The sequence below is a fragment of the Rattus rattus genome, chromosome 15 (genome assembly GCF_011064425.1).
Source record: "Rattus rattus isolate New Zealand chromosome 15, Rrattus_CSIRO_v1, whole genome shotgun sequence".
NCBI classification, from domain to species: domain Eukaryota; kingdom Metazoa; phylum Chordata; class Mammalia; order Rodentia; family Muridae; genus Rattus; species Rattus rattus.
Window position 1 is genome coordinate 23,086,636 of NC_046168.1, and position 24,282 is coordinate 23,110,917.

Consider the following 24,282-nt stretch of genomic DNA (forward strand, 5'->3'; position numbering starts at 1 on the left):
CACTCAATCTGACAAAAGGACAAAGGATTTGGTTCTTCAAGAAAAGGCATGAGATGACGCTCAAGCAGCTGTCTAAGGACCACAGGTGAAAGCTGAAGTCTATGTACAAGTCAAGGAACCAAGGGTTCAGGTGGAAGTACATGTCGAATTCTTCCAAAAGAATTAGTGTAAACGAGCTCTTGTACAAGAATTGGGAAATGTTCAGTTACCCCTCAACACCAAGAGGGACCACAGGCAGAACCCTGAGGAGACCTCCCCAAATGACCCTGGACTCCCCGAAGCTTTGGAAGCCAAAGAGAGGGTATGCTGCAGGGTTTCTGCCTCCCTAGCAAAGGCTCTTTTTGTTAACGTTTTTTCAACTTCCTTCTTGGGGTAGGGGACTGTTGGGTTTTATGTCTGTCAATGGTACATTAATAATAAACCTAGCTATTCCCAAGGGTCGGGGGAAAAATACAGATCAGATGCAAACAAGACATACCCAAGTATGGGAACAGACATCTCATGGGAGATCAGCCATGACTCACTTTGCTTAGAAGGAACTTGATGACAGATAATGTCACATGTAATGCCTGGATGAAAAGTTAGCCTCTATGTATTTGGCGAAAATAAGGTTTTTAGATGAACCAGAAAAGTCTTTCAAGAGCTTCCTCACTCCAATAAGTTTAAACGTTTCTACTGTTGGATCTTGTGTGCCATGTAAAAATTGGTCTTCTTGGTAAGGAGCAAAAAACCAAAACCAATCAACCAGAACAAAAGGTTTAGCAGCAGGGAAGGGTACATAGCTCTGAAAGAATGCAAACAGTGTACTGGTTGTTCTCAGGCTCAGTAACCTTAGAACAGGTTTCCTGTTTGAGGCTAGTTTGACGAATGTCACCAGAGGACTTTGGAGGACTGGGTTTAGCTGGCTGACTGCTCCTCCTGGCTGACAGGTTCTCTGAAATCTTGCTCCACTGCAGGTGACCTTGAATTTCCTTCTGTGGGCCTACAATTCCACAGTGAGTTGACCCACGACCTTCAACATCTCAGACTAGTATCTCTACTGAATATAGAGCTACAGGAAGTAGTCTCAAATGCGGTCTCAACTTCACTGCATGACCATGGTATGATACTTCCATTCTAGTAGAGATTTCTACAGAGAGTGAGCAGTATACTCGATGGGAGAGCTTTGGGTTCCATATAGGGCTGATCTAGTATGGCAGGTTGTTTCTTACATTCAGATCCTCTTTGTGATGGCTAACATTGTCAAGCTGACAGGACCTACCCCTAGGAGACAAACCTCTGGGAATGTCTGTGAGTTTCTAGACTGGGTAACTAGGGTGGGAGAATCTACCCTCATTTGAACGGCAGCGTTTCATTTGCTGTGGTCCCTGACCGAATAAAAGGAGAATGGAGATGAGATCCATCATCACCCTCCTGCCTCCTGCCTGCAAATGCAACATCACGGCCAGCAACCTCACCCTCCCGCCACCAGAACTTACCACTGTGGGGTTGTGAGTCTCAGAGTCAACCTTCTGTTCTTCTAGGAGTGTGTGTGTGTGTGTGTGTGTGTGTGTGTGTGTGTGTGTGTGTACTGTTAGCAATGGGAAAAGTAATTCCTATTAACTTACGGAGACCATTCTAGAACACTCTCACTCCACCTGTCTAACAATGAAAAATGCTCCAAAATCTTTTGTTTCTCAGGCATTAGACTGAGGCTCCTTGGCTCTGCTCAAATCCAGTCATAAAATGGGTTCAACTTCGGATGACTTAACAGGTAAGTAAGATGAGGTTCACTGAGGACACATGTCCTGATTTCCTGTCTGTGTCTACAGAGCTGGAGATCTGGCTCCTGGATCGATCTGAAGAAGATTTGGGAAGGTTTCTCTGGTCAGAGTCTTACGTGACTGGCAGAGTTGGGGACTTGGCGATGTCAAGAGCCCCATGGTTTTGAAGCACTTCTCTGATTATTCTGATGTGGACCAGATTTATGCTGGAATTTAACATGACGTACAGTCTTCTTGAGCTATTTTTTATGGAGGGAGGTTAGTCTTTGCATTTCTTACTTTATGGGCAAATGTTACAACTTAGTTAAAAAATCCCAACTTCAGACTTCAGTCAGTGAGGTGGCTCAGCGGGTAAAGGTGTTTGCTGTGCAAGCCACTCTGCTGACTTGGGTTCAATACCTGGAACCCATGTAAGAGTGGACGGAGGAAACTCCCTTCATAAAGTGGTTCGCTGACTTCCACATGTGTGCCATTATGTGTGCTCCCCTATACTACTACTAATTAATAATAATAATTATAACAACAACAACAACAATAATAATAACAACAATAAATAAAAATCCTGTCAGGCACGGTGGCACAGGCCTTTTATTCCATCAGCCTGGAGGTTGAGGGAGGTGGATCTCTGTGAGTCTGGGACCAGCCTGGTGTATATAGTGAGTTCCAGGACAGCCACGGTTACACAGTGAGACCCTGTACCAGTAAGAATTAAATAAATTAAATAAATGAACCATCCAACGTAAAACTCCAACTTGTAAATGACCCAGGTACGCACACGGCCTAAGTGTACAGCTGTGGTCTTCGGTGGCTGCTAATTTTGAAAAATCCTCCCTAGAGGAGGAAGCAGGACCCTGAACTCAGCTTTCACGTTTATGAGCTCTGCGTTTGAACCTGGTAAATACCGGACGGGTGAGTAGCAGTGTGTGATTGCCGTAATCTCCTGCCTGCTCTTCAGATAATGGGTCAGACTCAGTAACGACGGCGACTCCTGGTGAATCACCCATGAACGTCGGCTCCAGCAGGAAGGCTTGTGCATGGTGCCCTTTTACAGGCTCAGAAGTTTGAGGCATAAACTGAGCCAGGCTGGGTTACATCCAACCTGCCCCATCCTGTCCTGCAAGGAATTTTTCTTTCCTGAGAAGTTCTTTGTCACTATGCTAGTTCACAAGATTAATTTTTATTCACTGTCGATTTTATTAACATCCCTAAATCATTCTCTAAGAAGCATCTTCTTGGCTAACAGAGGCCGGCTTTCGAATTTTTTTTTTTTCTCCTCTGGGTTTTACCGTACAGAGATGTGAACGGTGCCTCTCACATGTTGCTGGTACCAGAATTACGATGAAAATGGTTCGACTCCACCTGATCATTTCCTGTTCAGTGAGTCTGGACTGGGGCCCGGAAACATGTATGTCTAGCCACTTTCCAGGTAATATTGAGGCTTCAAAAGGTCAGTTTCAAGAGGCACTGCCTAAAAATCACAGGGTAGCAACGGAAAGAGAGAAGATGACAGACTGAGCCCGGGCACTTCCTAAGCCAGACAATGAACCCTTTGATGCAGATTGCTGTGGGCAGATGTGACTTCCATATGGTGAAATTTAAACACCGTGAGTTATACGGGAAGGGTTTCACCTTATAAGTACCAATCACGAGCCATAGGGTTGCCTTAGAAATTGTTGTGTATGCGCGTGAATGCATGTGTGCCTATGTGTGTCTGTGTGTGCACTCGTGTGCACAGAGGCCAGAAACTGAGCGTGCGAAGTATGAGCTGCCCCTTGTGGGTGCTGACAACATAACCCTGGTCCTCTCCAAGAGCAGTGAGCACTGTCGACGCGGAGCCCTCTCTCCAGCCCCAAGACTGCTTTCCGTATGCGGTACTTTCCTTCTGGCTTATATCTCTCCTTCAGGTTTACAGGTAACACCGATCCTGGACATTGATCATCGATTTTTATTTAAAATCATTTTATTGCCGCATTTCTCTGAAGGCAGCCACAAACGCCTTTGAAATTGGACAAGCCAGAAGTTAAAGTGTATATATGCTCCCTTCTATTTGACATTTAAGAATCATGGGCGGTTTCCATCTTTTTTTTAAAAAAAATTTTAATTGCGGCGCAATTATCTCTGAAAATGACTCCTAAAAAAATAAAATGTGAGAAACTGGATCTTCTTCCCTGAGGTTTAAGAATGCAGCCTTCTTACCCGCCACTAGATGGCACTGGTCTGCCAGGAAGACGGACTCCACGACGCACCAGAAACTGACCAACGATTGTCTCCAGAAAAGTATGGAAAAAAGTCTGGAGAGCTGTGCGAACGCGTTTGCAGGATTCTAGCCATGAAATTAGGTACATTTCTTTTACATTTCGTTGCAGCACCGTGCACTGGCATATGTGAACTGGTAGACACTGGGCGCCCTCGATGCAGCCCCACATACTGGCACTGAGGGATGCTATACAACCATCGAGTTCCCTTGCCCACACTACTGTTCCCCACTGTAAGCTCCACCATCATGGGAGAGTGTGAATGCACCCAGAGACTGCTTTGCGCCCACATAATTCAGGACTGTGAAGTGTACAGCAGTCAATTACCTCATATTCAGGTCTATCTGGGCACTCTGTTTAGGCCCCCTGGTTAGCCTGCAAAGGAATGGGTGTCATGTGCTATTTTATAATACGTTCAGGATCACACTCTGTCCCATCTTCCTCCCGGTCCCAGCTCCTTCTTGCTTGTTCTCTCCTTCCCTCCATACATCCCAGCCCCTTGGCCACTGCCATCTGGTTTCCCTTCCTGCTTTGTTTAGGTCTCTTCATTCCCTTTCGTAGCTTTGCGTTTTAAAAACTCTTGTGTTCCACACAGATATCATGAAAATGGAGATTCCATGTGTGAGAGGAGAAGTGCGATTTCATCGGGCGTTGGTCTACACTGCTTACCATTCATCATTATCCCCAGTTTTATTCACTAACTCTCCCGTGCAAGTCAGATGGCTTTGCTGGCTTCTCAAACACAGAAGGAAATGGACTCACTTGGAAGGACCCTTTCTGTGTTTAAGGAATTTAGTGAGCTTCTAGGTATATGCAATAGGGTTGCCACTCTAGTGACTGTCAGAGCTTAGCTGGGAGAGAAGGAAGTTTTTATTCCTCCCAAGAGGGGCTGGTCCGGACCTCTGCATCTATATTATTTGCATAACCACACGACAGTGTTATAGCTCATAAGTTAGGTGTAGTAAGAGATGTGCAGCATCTGTAACAGGAACAATCACCTGGAACTTATTGTGGTTTCCCTATCATGGCTGACCATGGCTAACCAGTAGGAGAGTCTTAATCCTGGGAAAACCATCTGCATACAGGGTTTTGCAGAGCTAGCAGAGGCAGAAGCTACTTCCTGCTGGGAGGGAGGAGGTGGCAATGGGCGTGGCTTTGGAGAAGGTGCAAAAGCTAGGAGAAAGGAGGAAAGCCACAGATCAAAAGACGCTAGCAGGCAGAACCAGCAAGCTGTGTCTAGCTAGCGTCTAGGCCTTCCGTAAGATGGTGGCGAGCGGAAAAATCAGACTAAGTGGGGAGGACCCTCACTGATCACGAGGGAGCCACCCCCTTCAAATGGGGAATCTGTCACTGTGTTTCTGAAGAATTTCCTGGTACTACAGAAAAAGGCAGGAGACAGTTTGAAGATTAAAGGAATAAGCCAGGAGAGATGGAAGGAGAGATAATTGGAATGGGACGGGTAGGGGGAGGGCCATCCTTGGCAGTGCCCCTGGCATGGGGAGGCAAGTGTCTGGACGGTTGAGGTTTTCAGACAGCAGCTTTGTTAAGCTAAGATGTTGGGGAGCCCTTAGGGAACAATAAAGAGTGGGGGTGCCCAGGTCAGCCTGGCTCCTGGGCGGCTTCCCAACCTTCTTACTCATGGTTCTGGGGTCAGTATTCTCTCAGCTGCCCCAGCCTACCTACCCCCTTCCCAGCTTCTGGTCCCAGACGATGTCTCCCAGTGAGGCACCCACACAGTACTATCCTTTCAACCTGTTTGCTTGAAAAGCTGGGGTGATGGGCGGAACCCTCTGGGGCCAAGAGCCACAATTATTCGTTCTTCTGTCCGTTGCTCCTGTTGGCGTGTGAACATTCCAACACTGTGAAGGTAGCAATGTCCTCCCAAAAACTCCCGCTTGGCAGGGAGCCCTTTTGGCTTCCTCTGTTAGTTTGGAGGCCAAAGACTTCCATCTTATCCATCCCTCTGTTGCACATCCTACGTTACGGCAACAAGGAATCCTCTTCTAGCTTCTCTAAAGGACAGGCCTCCAGGCCTACGCACAGTACTCTCAACCTAGACCTCTTCCTCTTCCTACCATCTCATCGGTTTGTCGTTATTCTCCTGTGGTGTCTGGACACCCAAGGCTGGCACAGTTCCTCCTCTGGTACTGCGTCGATCGCTACTCTTCTCTGTACCCACTGGGAGGTCAGTCATTCTATTTTGCCATTACGAGACTGCAAGCATCCTGTGGGCAGGACATGTCTGCCTTTGCTACAGACATCTTGCTTCCAGCACACTGCCTAGCACTGCGTGGTCATACATAGCTAGGTTTTTTTTTCTATAGGCGTTTCTTATGACAGTGTGATATATATCCTGGCACCCCACCTTCCCGCATACCAATTTTCAGACTTAACTATTAAAAAAAGCTTATTGAGTTTTAAAGTAAACACGTTTATTGTCATACAAGGTGTACTTCTGAATGTAAGCATGAACTAAGGAAGGATAGGGGATGCCTTTCATCACCGACAGAGCACATGGTTAAAACGGGCTTCAAAGCAGCCGAGCTTTGTGGCACCCGTGGAGAAAAAGCTGTGTTAATGGGAGGCTAAAATACATCTAAACCCACGGGATGCAAAGCCCTCTTCTGGCCTCTGCGGGTACTGCAGGCGTGTGCTGCACAATACTTGTACACAACGTAAGTAAATCTCTGGACTCCAATCTTAATAGAATTTGACTGTTTTAAAAAGTATCAATCCAGAGGCCGGAAAGACAGTTCAGAGGTGCGGGTATTTGGTGCCAAGCCCAGCGTTCCTAGTTTGACCCCTGGAACACACATTGCAGAAGGAGAGGATGCTTGAAATTGTCCTTTGACCTCCACATGCACACTGTGGTACACAGGTGTACACATACAAAAATACATATAAGTAAGTAGAACTATTTTGAAGAAAAACTTAAAAGCGTCAATCCAAACATGGCTGGCTATTCATTCTTTCTTTCTATCTATCTATCTATCTATCTATCTATCTATCTATCTATCTATCTATCTTATCTATCATCTATCTATCTATCTATCTATCTATCTATCTATCTATCTATCTTCCTTCTATCATCTATCTATTCTATCTATCTATCTATCTATCTATCTATCTTCCTTCTATCATCTATCTATTCTATCTATCTATCTATCTATCTATCTATCTATCTATCTATCTTCCTTCTATCATCTATCTATTCTATCTATCCTCTATCTATCTATCTATCTATCTATCATCTATCTATAGGTAGGGTCTAGCTACATAGTTCCGGCTCTTCTGGAATGTACACTTTAGGATTTTCTGGAATGCCAGACCCTGCGTGCGTGCGTGTGAGTGTGTACATCCATGCCTAGCTCTAATGTGTCGTGGTCCCCCGAGTAGACATGGGTCTACTTTCAACTGTTTGTTTTGGGAAACGCAAACCACTAATCCTCACTCTTACACAGGGCCAACTGGACTTTCTATAGGAACATCTTTCGACCTCCACCTTGAAAACTTGAGTTTAGCTTCTGAATCCCTCATCATCTGGGAGAATTTAGATTAACAGTTTCATTTTTCAGGTGAAGTACTTTGACTTAAATTTGCGGCTAAAGAGAACTATAACAACTGGCATTTTCCCATTTATTGATTTTTAGGAGCCGAAACACAGGAGATATCGGTTTCAAAATTCACAAATATCGGATTATTCTTATGAGCGCCAATGTTTACCATGCAGCTTCAGTTTGTACTTTATTCTTAAACCTGTGCAATTTAGTGGCATAATAAGCACAATTATCTAATCGCTGGTAATGTATGCAGCCCAGTTTTTACACTGTGTCCCCTACAAGGAGGTGTTGCAATGGTAATGATTTAGAAACAAGAAGACAGATCCAGGCAAACCGAGCAGAGGCTGGACCTTACTCAGTGTAACTGGTGTCTTCGAAACCCAGGACACAGACACAAAGAGGGGGATGACAGCCAGAAGTGACAAAAGAGAAGCTGACACGTGAAGATGGGGGCTAGAGTGACACACACATGCACAGGGTGCCAGGGACAGCCTGCCAGCTGTCAGATGCTGGAGAGAGGCATCTTGCTGACCTGCCATCTCAGCTCTAGAACCGGGAGATGGTAAACATCTGTTGTTGTAGTTGTGGTAAACACCTGTTTAAGCACTTCCTTTGAGGTCTGGCAAACGAACATCTATTAAGTACATCAGCTCAGGACTATAGGCTGAATCCATAACATAACAATCCATAACATGAAGTTTGAGGCTTATTTAAGGCAAATTTGAGGCCTGATCAGAAAATCTCTCCTCCTCTTACCTCTCAAGGCAGCCTGTGCTTAGAATGGTTTAAAAATGTATACAGTACACTGCATTATAAGCCCACGTATATTAAAATTATTTTAGAATTTATGGGTTAAAAAGTTACACTAACTTCACATAGTTTGCTATTGAAACACTTAGAGTCCTCTAAAGTCTATTAGTGATACTTAAAATAAATGGTATTTTGAAATACCGAATATATTAAATGTTGAACCATACTGTGAAAATACATGTTCTGCTAACACATCACCATAACTTAAAGAAATGGGAAATCTCAGCTAGAGAATTGTGGGAATACTTGTGTGCTTAGGTCCCCACACTTGGGCACACATGTGGGCATAGGTCCCCTCATTTGGGAATACACATGTGCATAAGTCCCTGCATTTCTAGACCCTACTGGAACCCTGTCTGTGGCTTCATGGCAGAGGAATCCTAGATGAAGAACTCTCAGGTTTTATTCAGAAAACCTCCTGTCGTTTTGACAGCGCTGGCCTAAACATAAGGGACATTAAACAGTTACTTCCTGGTGTGCTATGGAGGGGACGACCCAAAGACCATTAACAGCTCTTCTGAAGGCCCAGTGCTCACCTTGTGGGCTCAGCCACTATCAGCTGAGCACCTTTAACGGAAAGGTTTGGGACATAGGTCTCAGTGGTTTCACAAAACCAACATATGCACGGACTTCACTGACAGAGCATCTCCAGCCTGAAATCCTGACTCCGCGGGCTCCACCAGGCTCAAGAAGCTTAGAGTCTGAGAGCACCACAGTCAGTCTTATTCAGCCTCTGGTGTTTAGTCTTCTAGACCTGTGGGCGGCCAGGGGTGAGGTGCAGACATGTGTCTTCCTTTGCATTCCAGTCACGGCGCTCTCTAGACTGTGGGAGGGACACCGTGACTCCTGTCCTGTGAGCGCAGGTAAAGCTCCCTCAGCGGCTGGGACTGTGACTTTGAAATCCCAACAGTTCAGATTGGTGTAGGTTTCCCCAACCCCTTTACAGTCCAAGTACAGTCAAGCTATAATGTTCTGAAGTAAATCCCACTTAATGTGTGTTCCCGCACGTGTGCACGCACGTGCATGTGCGTTAGCGACCTGTATACTTGTGCAGGTATGGAGGCAAGAAGTTAAACTCATGGACTGCCTCTCTATGGACTGCAACATCCACTCGGCCTTTGGAGACGGGGTCCTAAGCCTGGAGCTTGCAGGCAGACTAGGCCAGCCAGCCATGAAGCCCCAGGGAGTCTGCCTGTCTGCCTGTCTGCCTGCTCGCACTGGGATTAGAAGGTGCACCTGTACATGAGCAGCTTTAGGTGAGTTGTGGGACTCGATCTCAGGTCCTCCTGCCTGCGGGGGCCAAACATTTCAGCAGCTGAGCTCTCAGTCCTGGATCTTTTTAACCCCTTCTGGAACAGGCTGGAGTAAATGCTGTGATTTGGGGCTGGACGGACCAAACTGGCTACAATTTACATTCCTTCCGGTGAAAGTCCCACCGTTTCCCATCCTTTATACAAACGCCGCAGTGAACCTTGCACAAACTGGGAACAGAACGCTGAAATGCCTACTCTTCTCAATGGGTCGCCACACCCTTTCAGATTGTGTCAGGAAAAGCACTACACAGGTACACAGAGAGTCGCCTGAGATGCCGCGCCTTTTCAGAGTAGCCCATACCGTCTAATTAAGTAAACGCAGACGTAAAATGCTAAAACGGAAAGCCTAAACTCGCTGTTCCTAGCCTGAATTCGCTCTGTTTGCTATACACGTGGAAATTAAAGGGAGTTTCTTTTCTTACAAGGAAAGAATTCAGACTGAGCCTTCCAGGTGAGCCCAAAGGCTATTATACTGAGCCTTCTAGGTGAGCCCAAAGGCTATTGGCTTTAGGTGGGAAGCAGCAAGAGGGGATGAAGTTAATCCTCAGGTCGAAAACAAAGCCCAAGATTAGGTCATAGAAATATCTCATGAAAAATGACCTCAGCAACATTGGCAGAGCAAAACCAAACAGCATGAAACAGGCTGCACCAGCGGCCTGTAGTTCCTTGTTACCAAGCTGACTGTGGAAAGGGAGTTCAGGGAAATCTTTTGTTGAATTTACTCATCTTCCTTCTGTGTTTCCTTAAAACAACAAGGGCAACAACAAACCTATTGTTTTTCTCCACCGGTACCACACCACTCAGGATCTCAGTCCCCATTCCTCTCTCTCCTACTATAACTCCTCTCTGTCTGTCTTTCTCTCTCTGCCACCACCACAGCTCTAATGTACTGTTTAGAGGAAGAACTCCCAGTAGAGTGAATACAATTACAATTACCTCTTAAATTTCAATCATGATATAAGAAAATAGTGTATCATTTTGTGTCTAATATCTCTGAACCTATTGGTGAAGTCTCTGAGATATGATCCCACAATTTACCAAAACCTAGTTGGCAAATCTCGGTAAGTCACAGGCATTCATTCCTAAATTATATGCAATTTCGTTAGCAATCAAGCAAGCAAACAAACAAACAAACGCGGCCACTTAAAATCCAAGTAAAGCATAGAAACCAAACGTACGAAAGAAATCTAGACCTTGGGTCTGAACCTCTCGTGTGGAAAACCCTTTCTTTCAAATAGGCCATTCCTTTGATGAGAGTGACTTCGATTTCCTTCTAAATTATAAAACCTATTTCATACATTCATTTAAATACCGGGAAAGTACTATCAGCTCGGGAGGGTAACCAAGGTACTTTTAAGAGTAGAACTTTAAACTCTGTAAACAATACTTTTAGAGTAGGCATTTTTAGTTGTCATTATTCACTCTAGGAACTCGGGTGCTTCCTGGTTTCCCGGTTCACTGACTATCAGTAACTGGAGGAGCTGGAGGCTGCGGGAACTTTAGCGAACTTGCAAGAGGGTGCGCGTGGGGCTTCCCACTGCCTCCATGTTTCTCAGAAGGCTCCAAACAAAGCCTTGGGCCCCTAGGAAGAGGGTTCCTTGCAAGGGGCTCACCGCACTCACAGATCCCAGTTAGGAAAGGTCACTGGGACCTGAGTGTGACGGTCACGGGGAGAGAGTGATTGAGCGCGCGCCCACCCTGCTCGCCCGCCGCACGTTGGGCCCTGCGCTGTCCCACCGCGGGGACAGCGGTGCCTTCTTGGCTAGGGCGCGGAGGTCACTGCACTTACCACCGCCAGCAGCTGCAACAGCAGCAGGAGGGTGCACCGGCCGCTCGGGCTCCGCGCCATCGCCTCGCTTCGCCGCGCCCTTGCCGCCGGGCCTCGCCAGAGTCCCGCCGATCCTCCGGGCCAGGTCTCTCCCGGGGCCGCCCTTCTCCGCCTCCGCCCGGCGCCGGGGTGCGGTTCCAGGTGTGGCCGGGTCAGAAAGGGTAGCCCGGAGCCGGGCCGCAGTCTGGATGGAGGAGGGGAAAGCGCTCGCTCCGCCGGGAGGTGCGAGGCAGTTCCCGCCCTCCGCACCTGGGGCCGGTGACGTCCCCCCGCAGGGGACCTTGGGTGGCTGGCCCCGCCCCGACGTGTCCCCTCCTCCTCCGGGATCACCTCCCTTGGAGAGCTTTCTAGACACTGTCCAGACCCCAAGACAGAGGATCTAAGGAGCAGGACTCGACCCACGATCACAGGCTGCGGTGATAAAGGGCTGGGGTTATGGGAATAAGCGCAGGTGGACGACGTGGAGACACGCGGGCCACGTGGCGTGGGGCCTGCTGTTGTGAGCGTGGCTTCAGTAGTGTCTCTTTTAAAGGCCTCTCACCTGGTCTCTGTGGCCCTATTCGGCAGGTTTGCAACTTTTCTGGCTCAGTGAGGAGAGAGTAGAAGACTCACAGCAGGGCAAAAGAGACAGGTCTTTGATCTGTTGAACGGGATTAGTTCAACCCAGCATTGGATTACTGTATGAATAAAATTAGAAAATTCATATGCAGTGGCCAGCTCTTAAGGACTCAGTGATAGTTGTTGAAATTAAAACAATATTTTTGCAAGAGTGAGTAAGCGTTAAATTGAACTCTGTTGTTGTTCTTATTTAGACATAATCTTACTTGTGAACCCAGGCTGTCCTCACACTTGAGATCCTCCTGCCTCATCCTCCTTGCCTAGTTCTGTGATCACAGGTGTGTTACCAGGCCTGGTTAAATGAAGTCTTGGAGAGCAGAAACTGAAGGTGGGTGTCCGCACAGATTGGAAAAATCCCTGTTGCATGTAAAAAGCAAAGTATTATGGAAAACACTCAGGCAAATGTCCAACATATGTGAATATATTCATGTTAGTTATCTGCACACATACATTTGGAATGAACACAGCAAATAAAGAACGGTGTTTGCCGTAATCTTTAGCTAGTGGGAGGGTGGTGTTTGTAAGTTTTAATTCTCATATCCTACTAACATTTCTGCTTATTTCTGGCTGCTGTTGTGGTAGTGGAAGCCTCTATGCCATAGAGGGCTTACAGGAAACAGACCAATTTGTCACGAAATTTAGCTGGACTAACTGAGTCATGTCTCAGTTTCAAGCTGACATATTTTTACAATTCAGCACCATCATCTCTAAGCCGCTTTCTCCCCGAGTCTGCAAAAGCATATCCTCTCATTTACAGTTTAGTCGTTGGCCATCTTTCTCTGTTCCTTACATGGTGGCTGGTTGGTATACGAGTTGGGGACTAGGCTGAGTGACTCAAGATGCTGCTTGTGTCGTGGATGGGCCCACTCTGCTCAGTCCCACAGCTACTGCAGAGGGAAGATTGTCTTTCGCTTTTACCCCTTCCCCTTGGACTAGACGTGTGCGCTAGCATAGCCCGTTGGCGATTCCCATTCCTCACAACACTGGAAGAACTCCTAATTCAGGATAGCAGGTCCTGTGTTTGCAAACCTTCCCAGGAAGCTTTTTCGACACCCCGCCTAAGAGTGCTCTCGCCTTCGAGCCCTGAAGACACCCATTTTACGCTTCATCATGGAGACTGCGGGAGCGGTTTCGTAATGAAGATAATTGTAGCTTCCAGCGTAAGAAATAGCTAATGAGATTTTATTTCTGTTGAATTATTGAGCAGCCTCTGGGGACTGTCAGCTTCAGGCAGTATTCCTTCTAGAAGGCGTCTGTCCCAGGATTTGAGCAAAGGTGTCAGTCAGTGCCTGCACCACATGACGTCATCAGATTTCGTCCTTGTATAATTAATTTTCACTTTGCCAACTTTGAGCATAGGGCAGGTGGAGGGACTTTCTGAGGATCAGATAATTCCTATCTGCCTCCTTTGCCCCGGATTTTTTCATGCTGGGATGAGGTTAAACTTATTTAATAAGTCTTTGTATATAAAACCAATTGTGGTCCTTTCCAGTGAAGCAGTAAATGTAGTTTTGCTGTAAGTGGAAACGTTGGTAAGAGGTGACCATTTTAAGGTCCAGGCTCCCCACCTAAAGCAGCTTAAGACTAGGATACGCACATTGTTTTTCTTTAGATGCCTACAGCAATGTCGGTTCAAGACAGTTTGCTCAAATAACTGTATTCAAAGATATTAGAGTTGGGATGGAGAAGCGGCTCGGTGGTAAGATTGCTTGTGGTTCCTGAAGAGGATGTGAGTGTGTTTCACCACCATTTTTAGCTCCAACTCCCAAGGTCCATCTCACTCTACTGAACCCTGCCCCCTGTTCACCGACAGACAAATATGTGTCTCCGACTTGTTTCCACCCCTCTAGAGCAAGTGTGCTCATTCCTCACATGTGTGTCGTAGTGAATGGTGGCCTTGTCACTTGGCCACCCAAGCCAGATCTGAGGTATCATCCTTAAGCTCCTATTTTCAGGTCTTTCCATGTTCTCTATAGTTATACTCATGAGGAATCGCATGCGTGGTCTGTAGTAGCAAGCACTGTGATTTGTAGGTATTTCATCCCGGTCAACTGCTATACCCATTGCTCTGTCTCAAGACTGTAAGTTCCATACACGTGAGGACCATTTGATATTCATGGTGGGCTCAGCCCTAGTCTCAGGTTCATACTGGATGATCAATAAACACTTGTTGTACCAAACCTACATACCAGAAGGAATTAATTATACGTGAAAAGTGAGTATTATGGAGGAAAATGTTTTGAATATTCACTGTGAATGATCTGATAGATCTAGTGGGAAAATGCTGGGTTGCGATGTGTGTTTCTTGTGTGTGTGTGTGTGTGTGTGTGTGTGTGTGTGTGAGAGAGAGAGAGAGAGAGAGAGAGAGAGAGAGAGTATTCACACGCAAATGCATGTGATTTGTGTATGTGCGTTCCCTTAGTAACCTTGCAGCCAAACAGAGATAGCAGGTGTGAGTCAGGCTGTGGAGCATCCCGGCCGATGGTTAAGAGATTTAAGTATCCAGTGGGTATGTGGAACTGAGTGTGGCTGGGAGGGGAGGGGTAGGGTGAAGCTGGAAGAGTCCAGGAGCCAACCAAGGACAGAGTTCAACGCCCTGAAGGTAGAGAAATTAAACAGAATTACCCTTCCCCTCAATTCTAGAGAAGGAGCCATGCCCTGTTCACTGAAGGCCAAGGTATGAGCGTCAGGCATTGACAGCTGGATCGTGAAGTGTCTGAATTCTCTAGTTTGTTGGACAACAGCCAAATGCTGGTTAGGGAGAGAGAAGAAAACACTGATAGGCTAAGGAATGGCTCGCAATGGCTAGCTGGGCAAGTACCAGCCTTTCTGAGGTACAGTCACAGAGTGGTGAAGCCAGCAGGGTGCGTGCACTCAGACAGCACTCAGAGGAACCAGCACACTAGTGATAAACAGTCCCTGCACCCTGGAGGAGGGCACAGTCCTAAGCGCCATTGAAGACACCAATATTTGAGAAGAACGATACGGCCTACCACAATGAGTCAGTGTCTCACTGAACAATTACCCACACCTTCTTCTGTGTGAGTCACTGCACTACCTAGGACCCATGACTGTGGGTACAGAGTCCCTGAGCCTAGATGGTTTAAGGAAATTGTTAACGTTGGTCATGAAGTAGAGGAGAAATAGAAAAGGAGGAAAAAAAAGAGAAAAAGGGATTTGTGGGGCACGGGTGTGTGTGGGTGGTGCAGAGTCTACTCTTGGGTCAGAGTAGTTTCCATGATCCAAATGTGACCATGCTGTTTTGAGGTGGATAGAGAAAGGGCCTGGGAAAGCCCAGCAAGGTGTTGGTGCCTCCTCGTCTGGCACTCCCTCCCACTGAATCATACTGGAAAGCATCTGGCTGAAGGCTTCCCTTGACATCCAGTGAGTGTTATGGGAGCGTTAAATCAGGTTGATCCATTCTCTATGATGTGCATGTGGCTCTGCCCCTCCCCTAAATATGAAAGCCACAGAATGAAAAATAACCAACTTAATAAAAAAATTAAATAGGCCAACTCAGTAAATATTAGTTAAATGTGCAGAAGGTGTGTGTGTGTGTGTGTGTGTGTGTGTGTGTGGAGTAGTAGTAGTAGTAGTAGTAGTAGTAGTAGTAGTAGTAGTAATAAGGACAAAGTGGAAAAGAATAAGAGGATATCAGCTTCCTGGAGCTTATAGGTAAGCTCTCCAAATCGGGGTTGGGGGGCTGTGGTTGAGCCTAGTTCACTTTGGACAAAATTCTCTGACATCCCCATGTTTTCAAAGATGGCTATGACACTGTAAAGCTTACAGGCCACCAGAGAGCATCTCTGTGTCCACCCGAGTGTGACAGTTAATCTGCACTGTCCACTTAGCAGGACTTGGTATCACCATGGAAACACACCTCTGTGTGTGCATAGGAGTGTTTCCAGAAGTATTGAGGAAGAAAGGCTCACCCTGCCTGTGGGCAGCATGGGTCCACAGGCTGGGGTCCTGGACTGAACGATAAAGAGAGAAGACCAACCTTCACCTCTTTGCTTCCCACCTGGTCAGTTCCCTCACTTCCATACCTGCTGCAAGGCCTTCCCCACCGTGATAGACCATGCTCTTATGCTGTGAGCAAAACAAACCGTCCCCTAAGTTGCTTCTGTCATTTATTTTTCACAGCAAAGGGAATGGTAACTAATACTCAGGAGGACAGGAAAAAACAAGAACAATCTGGAAAAGCCCCCTTCCCTCTTGGGCCAAGCAGAACATTCATTATAGGAATTCAGTACTAGGAAGGTTGATTATATCCACTCTTGGGGAAGCTAGGCTTTCATTTTGCCCTGGGACTGTTTATGGGAATTCTTAGAAAGATAAAGGCACCAGCCGTGGTCAGGAATGAGGCTGTCCTTGGCTGCTGACAGGAGCCTGGAATCCATCTGGGAAGTGACAGGGTGTGCAGGGTTTCATCGGAAGCCAATTGCAGTGTTTACAGAAAGCACCAAACAGAAACCACTACTGACCAAAGGTGACTAATGGGCTGGTAAAAACACTGAAAGAAACCCCCCAGAGGACAGAAAAGACATTTCTTGGCTATTTCATTTACTTGCACACAGATAAGTATAACAAAACTCAAAGCTACCAATCAGCCACCAACCACAAAAAAACAAAGAACAAAAACAAGAAGCCAAAACAAAACAGGAGACATTCAGAATCTCAAAAGTAATCCACCCAAGGACTTAACGAAAGTGCTTATTTTAATCCACTCTAAAGACAGTTTAAAAGTATATAAATATGAATATGATTGTTTAATAGTTCCAACGCCATCTGAGTTGATATACTGACTCATTGACAGTCGAGTTCAGAAGTTGGTGCATGGCTGACTTTGTTAAGATGTCTGGAGTGGAGCTAAGATCATGCAGTACTGATGCTTCTGGGAGCCTAACAATACTAGGGTGTGGGTGTGCCTTGTATGTCCCAGGCTTGAGTCTAGGCGCTGAAAACAAAAATGTCACTGGCTTGCATTCTTGGGTGGAGGTGAGAGGAGCCTCTGTGCGAGCTTGTCCTTGGGAGGGCAAGAGCTTGTGTTTCTACACAGAAGGCATGAGCCGTTCTTACAGAAACAATATTCTTGATTCCGGTTAGATACTGTGCATGGCAAATTATCCTGACTCAGAAAGTCTACTTTTGCAGCAAAAGTATTCGAAAAGCTCAGAGCCGGGAAATAGTCATGTACCATTAAGGAGGACATCAGACCGGTTTAGCATTTCAAGAGAGTGTTTATATAAACATGTTTTGTTTGCACTGTTATGGCTTTATTTTTTCGAGCAAGTTTGGCTTTCATCACTTCTACTTCTTTCTCAAGGTAGAGATTTTATTAAAAGAAAATATATTCAAATGTAAAGCAACCAGTGAAAGAAAAATTTGATTCTGGGCTAGGGGATGTAGCTCAGTTGGAGACTGTTTGCCTGACATGAACAGAGCCCCGATTTTGCTCTCCAGAGCCCCACAAACCCCGTGTCTTGGCACGCAGCTCAGTGATAGCATCAGGAGGACCAGAAGTTGAAGGTCATTCTTGGCTACCCAGTGAGTTCTAAGCCTGCCTGGGATACACGAAACCTTTCTAAAAAATTCTGGTGCAAAAGAGATAAACAGGAGAGCTTGCTTTCGGTGATGTACACTTAACAGTCACAGTGACGCTTACTAGCTTGTGTGAGGAGATTGTGGTGATTTTTCAATACAAATCATAACGTTTACTCCAAACATGACTGTATATCTTGAAATGGGCCCAGTCATTTAGCTGGGTAATTGTTAGTTAATTTTTGGCATAATTTTCAACTCTCCCCTCCGCCTCTCGGAGCTTCTGCTGAAGAGTTATCTAAGTGATAGCAGACGTTTGGTGTGAATCACAGCGCAGTGCATGCAAATTCAGCCACCATGCAGCTAAGCCCATCAGCAAAACCCTCTTGCGATGAATTTTCCAGTGGTTATGTAGGAGGAAGAAAGCTCACCATTGTTTTTTAGTTCTTAACATTGGGGTTAGAACTGTCATGTAAATTAATGGCTGTCAAGTGAACAGGTTAGGCAGAGCCAGTACTCCAGGGAAGCCTTAGTGGCAAACGGACTGAAATCCACTTGAGGCTGTTTCTGAAGGACTTCTCTGAGGTTTCTAAGAGCAACAAGGTGCGTTTCCGTTGGTTAGCACGGTGAGACAATCAGCCAGTCTCAGATTTTTCCATAGATGCCGTCCTGAGAACAAGGTAAGGGTGAGCGCCAGCGGACGATAGTTGTTCTAGAACACACACTCTGGGATTTCACTTTAGAATTTCCAAGAGACATCAAAAACGACCCACTTCTCCCAATAGAAGATGGTGAAGTCTGCTGCCTTTTGGTCCTGGGCCCTGGCAGCATTCGGCCAATTGGTTAGAATACCACGTTCCAGGTATTTATTTAATAGAGGTGATCCTACATGAACAGATGTCAAATATGGGATTTATGTTTTTTGATTTTTGAAATACTCTCTGTTGTATTAAATCTCTCAGCTCTGGCTGTCCTGAAACTCACTATGTAGACTGCATAGACCAGCTTTGTCTCCAACTCGTAGAGATCACCTGTCTCTGCCTCTGGAGCTCTGGGATCAAAGGTGTGTGCCATCGCTCCCAGCGTAGGATTTTATGTTGAAGCAGTGTCTTTTGTAGCTCAGATTGGCCTCAAAGTCACTATGTATCTGAGAATGACCAGTTCTTATGTTTTTGTTGTGAGCCTAGCCTTCCTTTAAAGGCTAAGACATCTCTCCAGCCCTGGATGATGACTAGTTCTTAAATCAGGCACTGACCAATGAGTTCTCCAGATTAACTCTGAACACACACACACACACACACACACACACACACACACACACACACACACACACACACGTATATATAATCTATAGGTGGGTGGTGATGGTGGCACTTGGCTTTAATCCTAGAACTTAGGCAGCAGAGGCAGGTGGAGCTCCATGACGTTGAGGCCAGCCTGGTCTACAGAAAGAGTTACAGGACAGCCAGGGCTACACAGAGAAGCCCTGTCTTGAAAAACAAAAACCAATCAACCAAAGCGAAGGCTGTGGATCAGGGGTTTGAGATCTGTAGGGTAGGCAGTCTACATGCCTAACTAGGAGTTCATTTAAAAGATTTAATATGCAGATATAACATTTTCTAAATACTCACTGTGCCCCAAGTCTGTTTTACAACTACAAGGCCCTGCTGAGGTAGAGATGGATATTATCACCATGGTGGTTATTCTATCCACAAAGGCTAACCAACTTGCTGTGATTTTGAGCGCTAGTAGTTTGTTTCCTGAGTCTAAACCGTTGTTAATGAGAAACTCAGAACACACATGGACAGAAACAGAATGAAACTTTTTTTAAGTTTAACTTTTGTTAATCATTAAAACATAGTTATTTCTGATTGATTAGTAGATGAAATAAGATTTCAGACTTTTCTTGTAATTGTTCCCATAGCAACTTGACTTTCTGAAAAAATTCAGTGTGTTTTCTTTGCTTGGCAACTCACTCTCTCCTTATGTCTCCGGGCTTGCTTTTACCGTGGAGAGATCTTTGGCTATTGGCAAGGATGGTCATTGCAGGCTTTGGCATGTTGGAGAAGCCCTGGGAAAGCTTTGGCTTACAAGGTCTGAGGTTACCTTGGCAACATAATCATTGTTTGCTTCATGGAGAGACTACTCAAAGGCCAGCATAAAGGATCTAAGATTGTCTATCTACTAAGAACTGCAAGGACTTGTTTGCTTGTTTTGTTTTTAAAGTCAACTTAGGGGCTGTAAAAATTGCTCTGTGTTTAGAAGCACTTGCTGCTCTTGCAGAGAGGACCCCTCTTCAGTTCCCAGTACCTACGATGGGGAGTTCATGACGACCTGTAACCCTAGCTCCAGGGAACTGGCCACCCTCTTCTGTTCTCTGGTGGCACAACACTCATGTGCACATGCACACAGATACATAAATAGAATAAAACTAAAATCTCAAAAATAACTTAGATATTACCTTATAGCCACGAATAGCTTCTGAGGAAAAGTCTGGAAGAGTTTATAGAAGTTGTGAAGAGGAAGGAAGCTGCGAAGAAGAATACATTTTAGAACATAATAGATTGAAATTGATAATTTTTGAAGGGACTGGGGAATATCTTCTTTGCTGAGCATGAAGTCTGGCCAAACACAAACTAAATGGAGTTATGTGGAAAAAAATCTAGATCATTCTTATTTTTCATTATCAAAACTAGAAAGCAAACTCCTTGAATTTGGAAACAGTAGGTACATACTGAGCATTGCTGTCCGACCCACGGACTTGACAGTGAAAAGACTCATTTCAGCTACTTCGAGATATGAGATTACTTGAGGCCGTGGCATGTGTGCGTGCGTGCATGTGTGTGTGTGTGTGTGTGTGTGTGTGTGTGTGTACATGCATGTGTTGGTGAGTGCACAAGCCATGGAAGTTGGATCACATGAATCATACTTCAGTACAAATCAGTTAACATGAGATGATATTACCGAAGTCAATCTTATGCTTTGTTTTTATTTTATTTTATTTTATTTTTTTTACTTCTCTCTTGTATCTTGTGTGTAACCAGTTTTAGCTTAGAAACAGGAGTGGGAACCATGCCATTGTGCCATTTAAGTAAGTATAAAATTGTTTGGTTCTTTAGGACTTTATAATTAAGGAAGGTTGGAAGTCCGCTCTGATGAGTCCTCAGGCTTCTGTGGAGTCATTGAGTGTCAGCGTATTGTTTGTTATTATTTGACATTCTCCTTCCATCAGTTCCTTTCTCACTGCTGTGACAAAGTTCTTGACAACAGCAACTTAAGGAAGGAAGGGTCTATTTCCCCCCACCGTTTGAAAGTCCAGCTATCCCCATGGCAAATCACAGCAGCGGGATCTTGAGGTGGCTGTGCGTATCTCATATCTATTCAGGAGTCCCCTAGAGGCGAGGGCTGTTCTTAGCTCACTCTCTTCACGCCTCAGTCTGGAGCCCGAGCCCATGAGATGACGACACCCATTTGCGGTGTGTTTTCCTCCCTTAGTTGAAACTTTCTGGAAATACCCTCAGATAGGTTTCCTTAGTGATTCTAAACCCAATCAGGTTGGCAAGGAGACCGAACCTTGCATTCATGTTGTATTCATACACTGTGTGTGAAAACATACAATTCATATTTACAGAGTTAATAATGATGGAGTCAGTGCACTGTAAGGTCATAGCTTTGTGAGGAGGAATACTGAGACTATTTGGCTGGAATAAAAGTAAGTGACTTCAAGGAGTAAGACAGGCATAGCTGTTGTACGCGCCATTTCTCATGGGCCGTGGATAGTTTCATACAACGGACTTAGAATGAGAGGACTCTTTTGAGGATACCGTATTTACGCAGAGCAGATTACCCCAAGCTCTTCTACGTGGTTTGCCACTAGTTATCTGGATGATTCTTAAAGGTTTACTGGAGCAGAGTCTGTCGCTTCCAAGTAGCTCATTTTGGTGCTTATGCCATCTATCAACAGGGACTGTGATTAGGTTTAGCTTAAAGACTTGGTTCTGCAATTTAAAAGCCTCTATTTACCCCATCTGCCTGCCTATCTACTTTCTATTAATTTATCCGTCCATCCGTTCTTACATCCATCATTTATCTATCAATGATAGATATCTACCTCCTATCATTTTTGTATCATCTGTCCGTCTGTCTCTCTGTGTGTCTGTCTGCCTGTCTGTCTATCATCTATGTCATCTATCAGCTATCGAACTATCAATGTAGTTAGCTTTATATCTGTATATCTGTGATTATGTTATATTATGCATGTTTATGTTATATAGCCCAAACTGGCCTCAAAAATCATGCCTGTTTTCTGGCCTCAGTCTTCTGAGTGCTAGGATTATGATGTGAGCCATTATGGCCCACACTTTCAAACATTTGTTTTGTTTTATTTTTTAGTAATTACAATGGGCCCTAGGACCTTTCCCAGGTGAAGCCGCTATTCTATCACCAAGATACACCCTCAGAGAGTTTTAGTACTCGCTTTGAGACAGGCTCTCACTAAGTTGTTCAGGCTGGTTTTGAACTTGTAGTCATCTTGGCTTAACCTCTGGAGTAGTTGTGATCGCGGAACTGTGTCAGCAGAGCCAGATACGTTAATCTCTAGGCTCTATGTGTATATTTCTAATCCTTCTTACTCTGCTCACTATTTCTACACTTTCTCTAATTTTTCAGGTGTTGCTCAAGTCTTAGAGTGGACAGTGAAGAGAATATTCTGAGTAGTTACTGGGGAAGGCTATTTATAGATTTGCTTTTATGTCTGTTCTACTTTGATGGGTGATCTGGGAGAGTCTGCTTTTCCAAATCTCTTTACCTGTGAGTACAGTCCAAGCTTCACTCTAAGAGGTTAATTAGAATGTGCGGCTCCCACAGTCACAGGTAACTCTCAGCACTATCATCAGATCCTCTTCTGGTGACTGTAACATTGTACATTTCCTCCAGTGCTGTTGTCTTGATTCTAATTCATATCACCACTTTATCTATATTTCTTTGTTTTATATTTGTAGCACAAAGTTTCCAGAGAAAGGAAGATACAAACCTGGGCATGGCTAACACATTGGCTGTGGACAGATCTCACTCATGATGAACCTGGCAATGCAGCAGGGGCCTTGGATTTGTGGAGGGAGCTCTGTGGATTCTGGCACCTGGAATTTAAATGACATTAGTTTTCTTTACTTATCTGTTGTCCCTCTTCCATAAAAGCATCCTAGACTGGGTTAATGAGCAAATGTTAAGCCATGTAATTTCTGATTTGGAATTCCTTTTTTGTAGACCAGGCAGAAGATGTGAAATAAAACAAAACAAAATAAAACAAAACCAACCCAGACTGACCAGAAATAAGGAGCCTACTTGTCTTTGTCTCCTAACTGTTGATGTCCATGAAGCTAGACAGTCGCACATGTGCCCAACACACTCTGACTTTGCCTTTGAGGTCTCAAAATTAAAACATACCAATTTTGCCTTGGTTTGCTTTGGAGTGCGTCTGTCTGTCTTCCTGTCTCTCTCTCTCTCTCTCTCTCTCTCTCTCTCTCTCTCTCTCTCTCTCTCGTGTGTGTGTGTGTGTGTGTGTGCACGTGTGCACGCGTGTGTGCGCGCACAGTGATATGTGCATGTGTGTGGAAGCTGCAAGTCAAATGCAGATGTAGCTTCTCAGGTGCATCCACACTGTTTGGCACAGATCTGTGCATTTGCCTGGAGCTCACTGCTAAGGGTAAGCTGGCTGGAGAACCTGGGGACCTGCCTTGACCAGTCTCTCTCCTGACTCTGGTTATTGTGTAGGCTTTGGAGACAGAATGTTTGGGGGAGAAAGTATAACAGAAGCTTTATCAACTGACCCATCTCCCCACCTCCAATTTTGTCACTTTTGTATCTTGAACTTTCTATGACTAGAATCTAGAAATAGTTGTGTAATTTACCTAGGTGGCTTTCACTCTTCTGGCATTGATTCTGAATGTTCAGGGAGTCGCCCATCATTCTTCACGTCTTCATCTCACACTCATCTTTATTGTGTTTTTTTTTTTTTTTGTTTCCTCCCCATTATCTTCATTTAACCCCCACTGTCCAGAGTCATAAAGGAGAAAGGCAAGGTCCATGCAGTGTCTTGGCACCTCTTAAAAGAAGATATAACAGCACGGCATTTATTTAGTGACAAAGCCACCAAGAAGATAGACCCTCTCAGCTATGTCACAGTTACAGATTTCTGTCACAGCACATGAATGTTGTCACGTCTTTACTCCAGCTTCTCTTTCTATGTCATAAAAGAAGGTTGGACTTTTGCCTGTGAGGTTACTCTGGCCATCCAAACACACTGTGGGTGACTAAAAACATCTAACATCTTTCTGCTTTGAATTCATTGGGTATCACATCCACCCAATGCAATGCTGAACACCTACATGCTTCCTCTTTGCTTGGGAGAATGAAGAAGAGGTACTATCTAGAAACGAAAAGTGACATACTGTTAAAAGATTCACGTGCACTTCCACAACACATTTCTTAATAACCATTAGGGAGACTTTCACTTTTCACAGAGTGACTAATGTATATTGACAGTTTTAATTTTTTTTCTTTTATTTTTTTTCTTTTTTAAGGGAGGGGAGGGGG

At 45.1% G+C, this 24,282-nt stretch overlaps 1 protein-coding gene across 1 annotated transcript in view; it reads right to left on the minus strand.

Moving 5' to 3' along the window:
• Dsg2 (desmoglein 2) overlaps positions 1-11,948 on the minus strand; it is a 49,801-nt gene extending 37,853 nt beyond the window's left edge. Inside the window, exon 1 of the mRNA XM_032885683.1 lies at positions 11,491-11,948. Coding sequence (XP_032741574.1) covers positions 11,491-11,550 — 60 coding nt within the window. The 5' untranslated portion in view covers positions 11,551-11,948. The remainder of the gene's footprint in view (positions 1-11,490) is intronic.
• Positions 11,949-24,282: the final 12,334 nt, after the last annotated feature.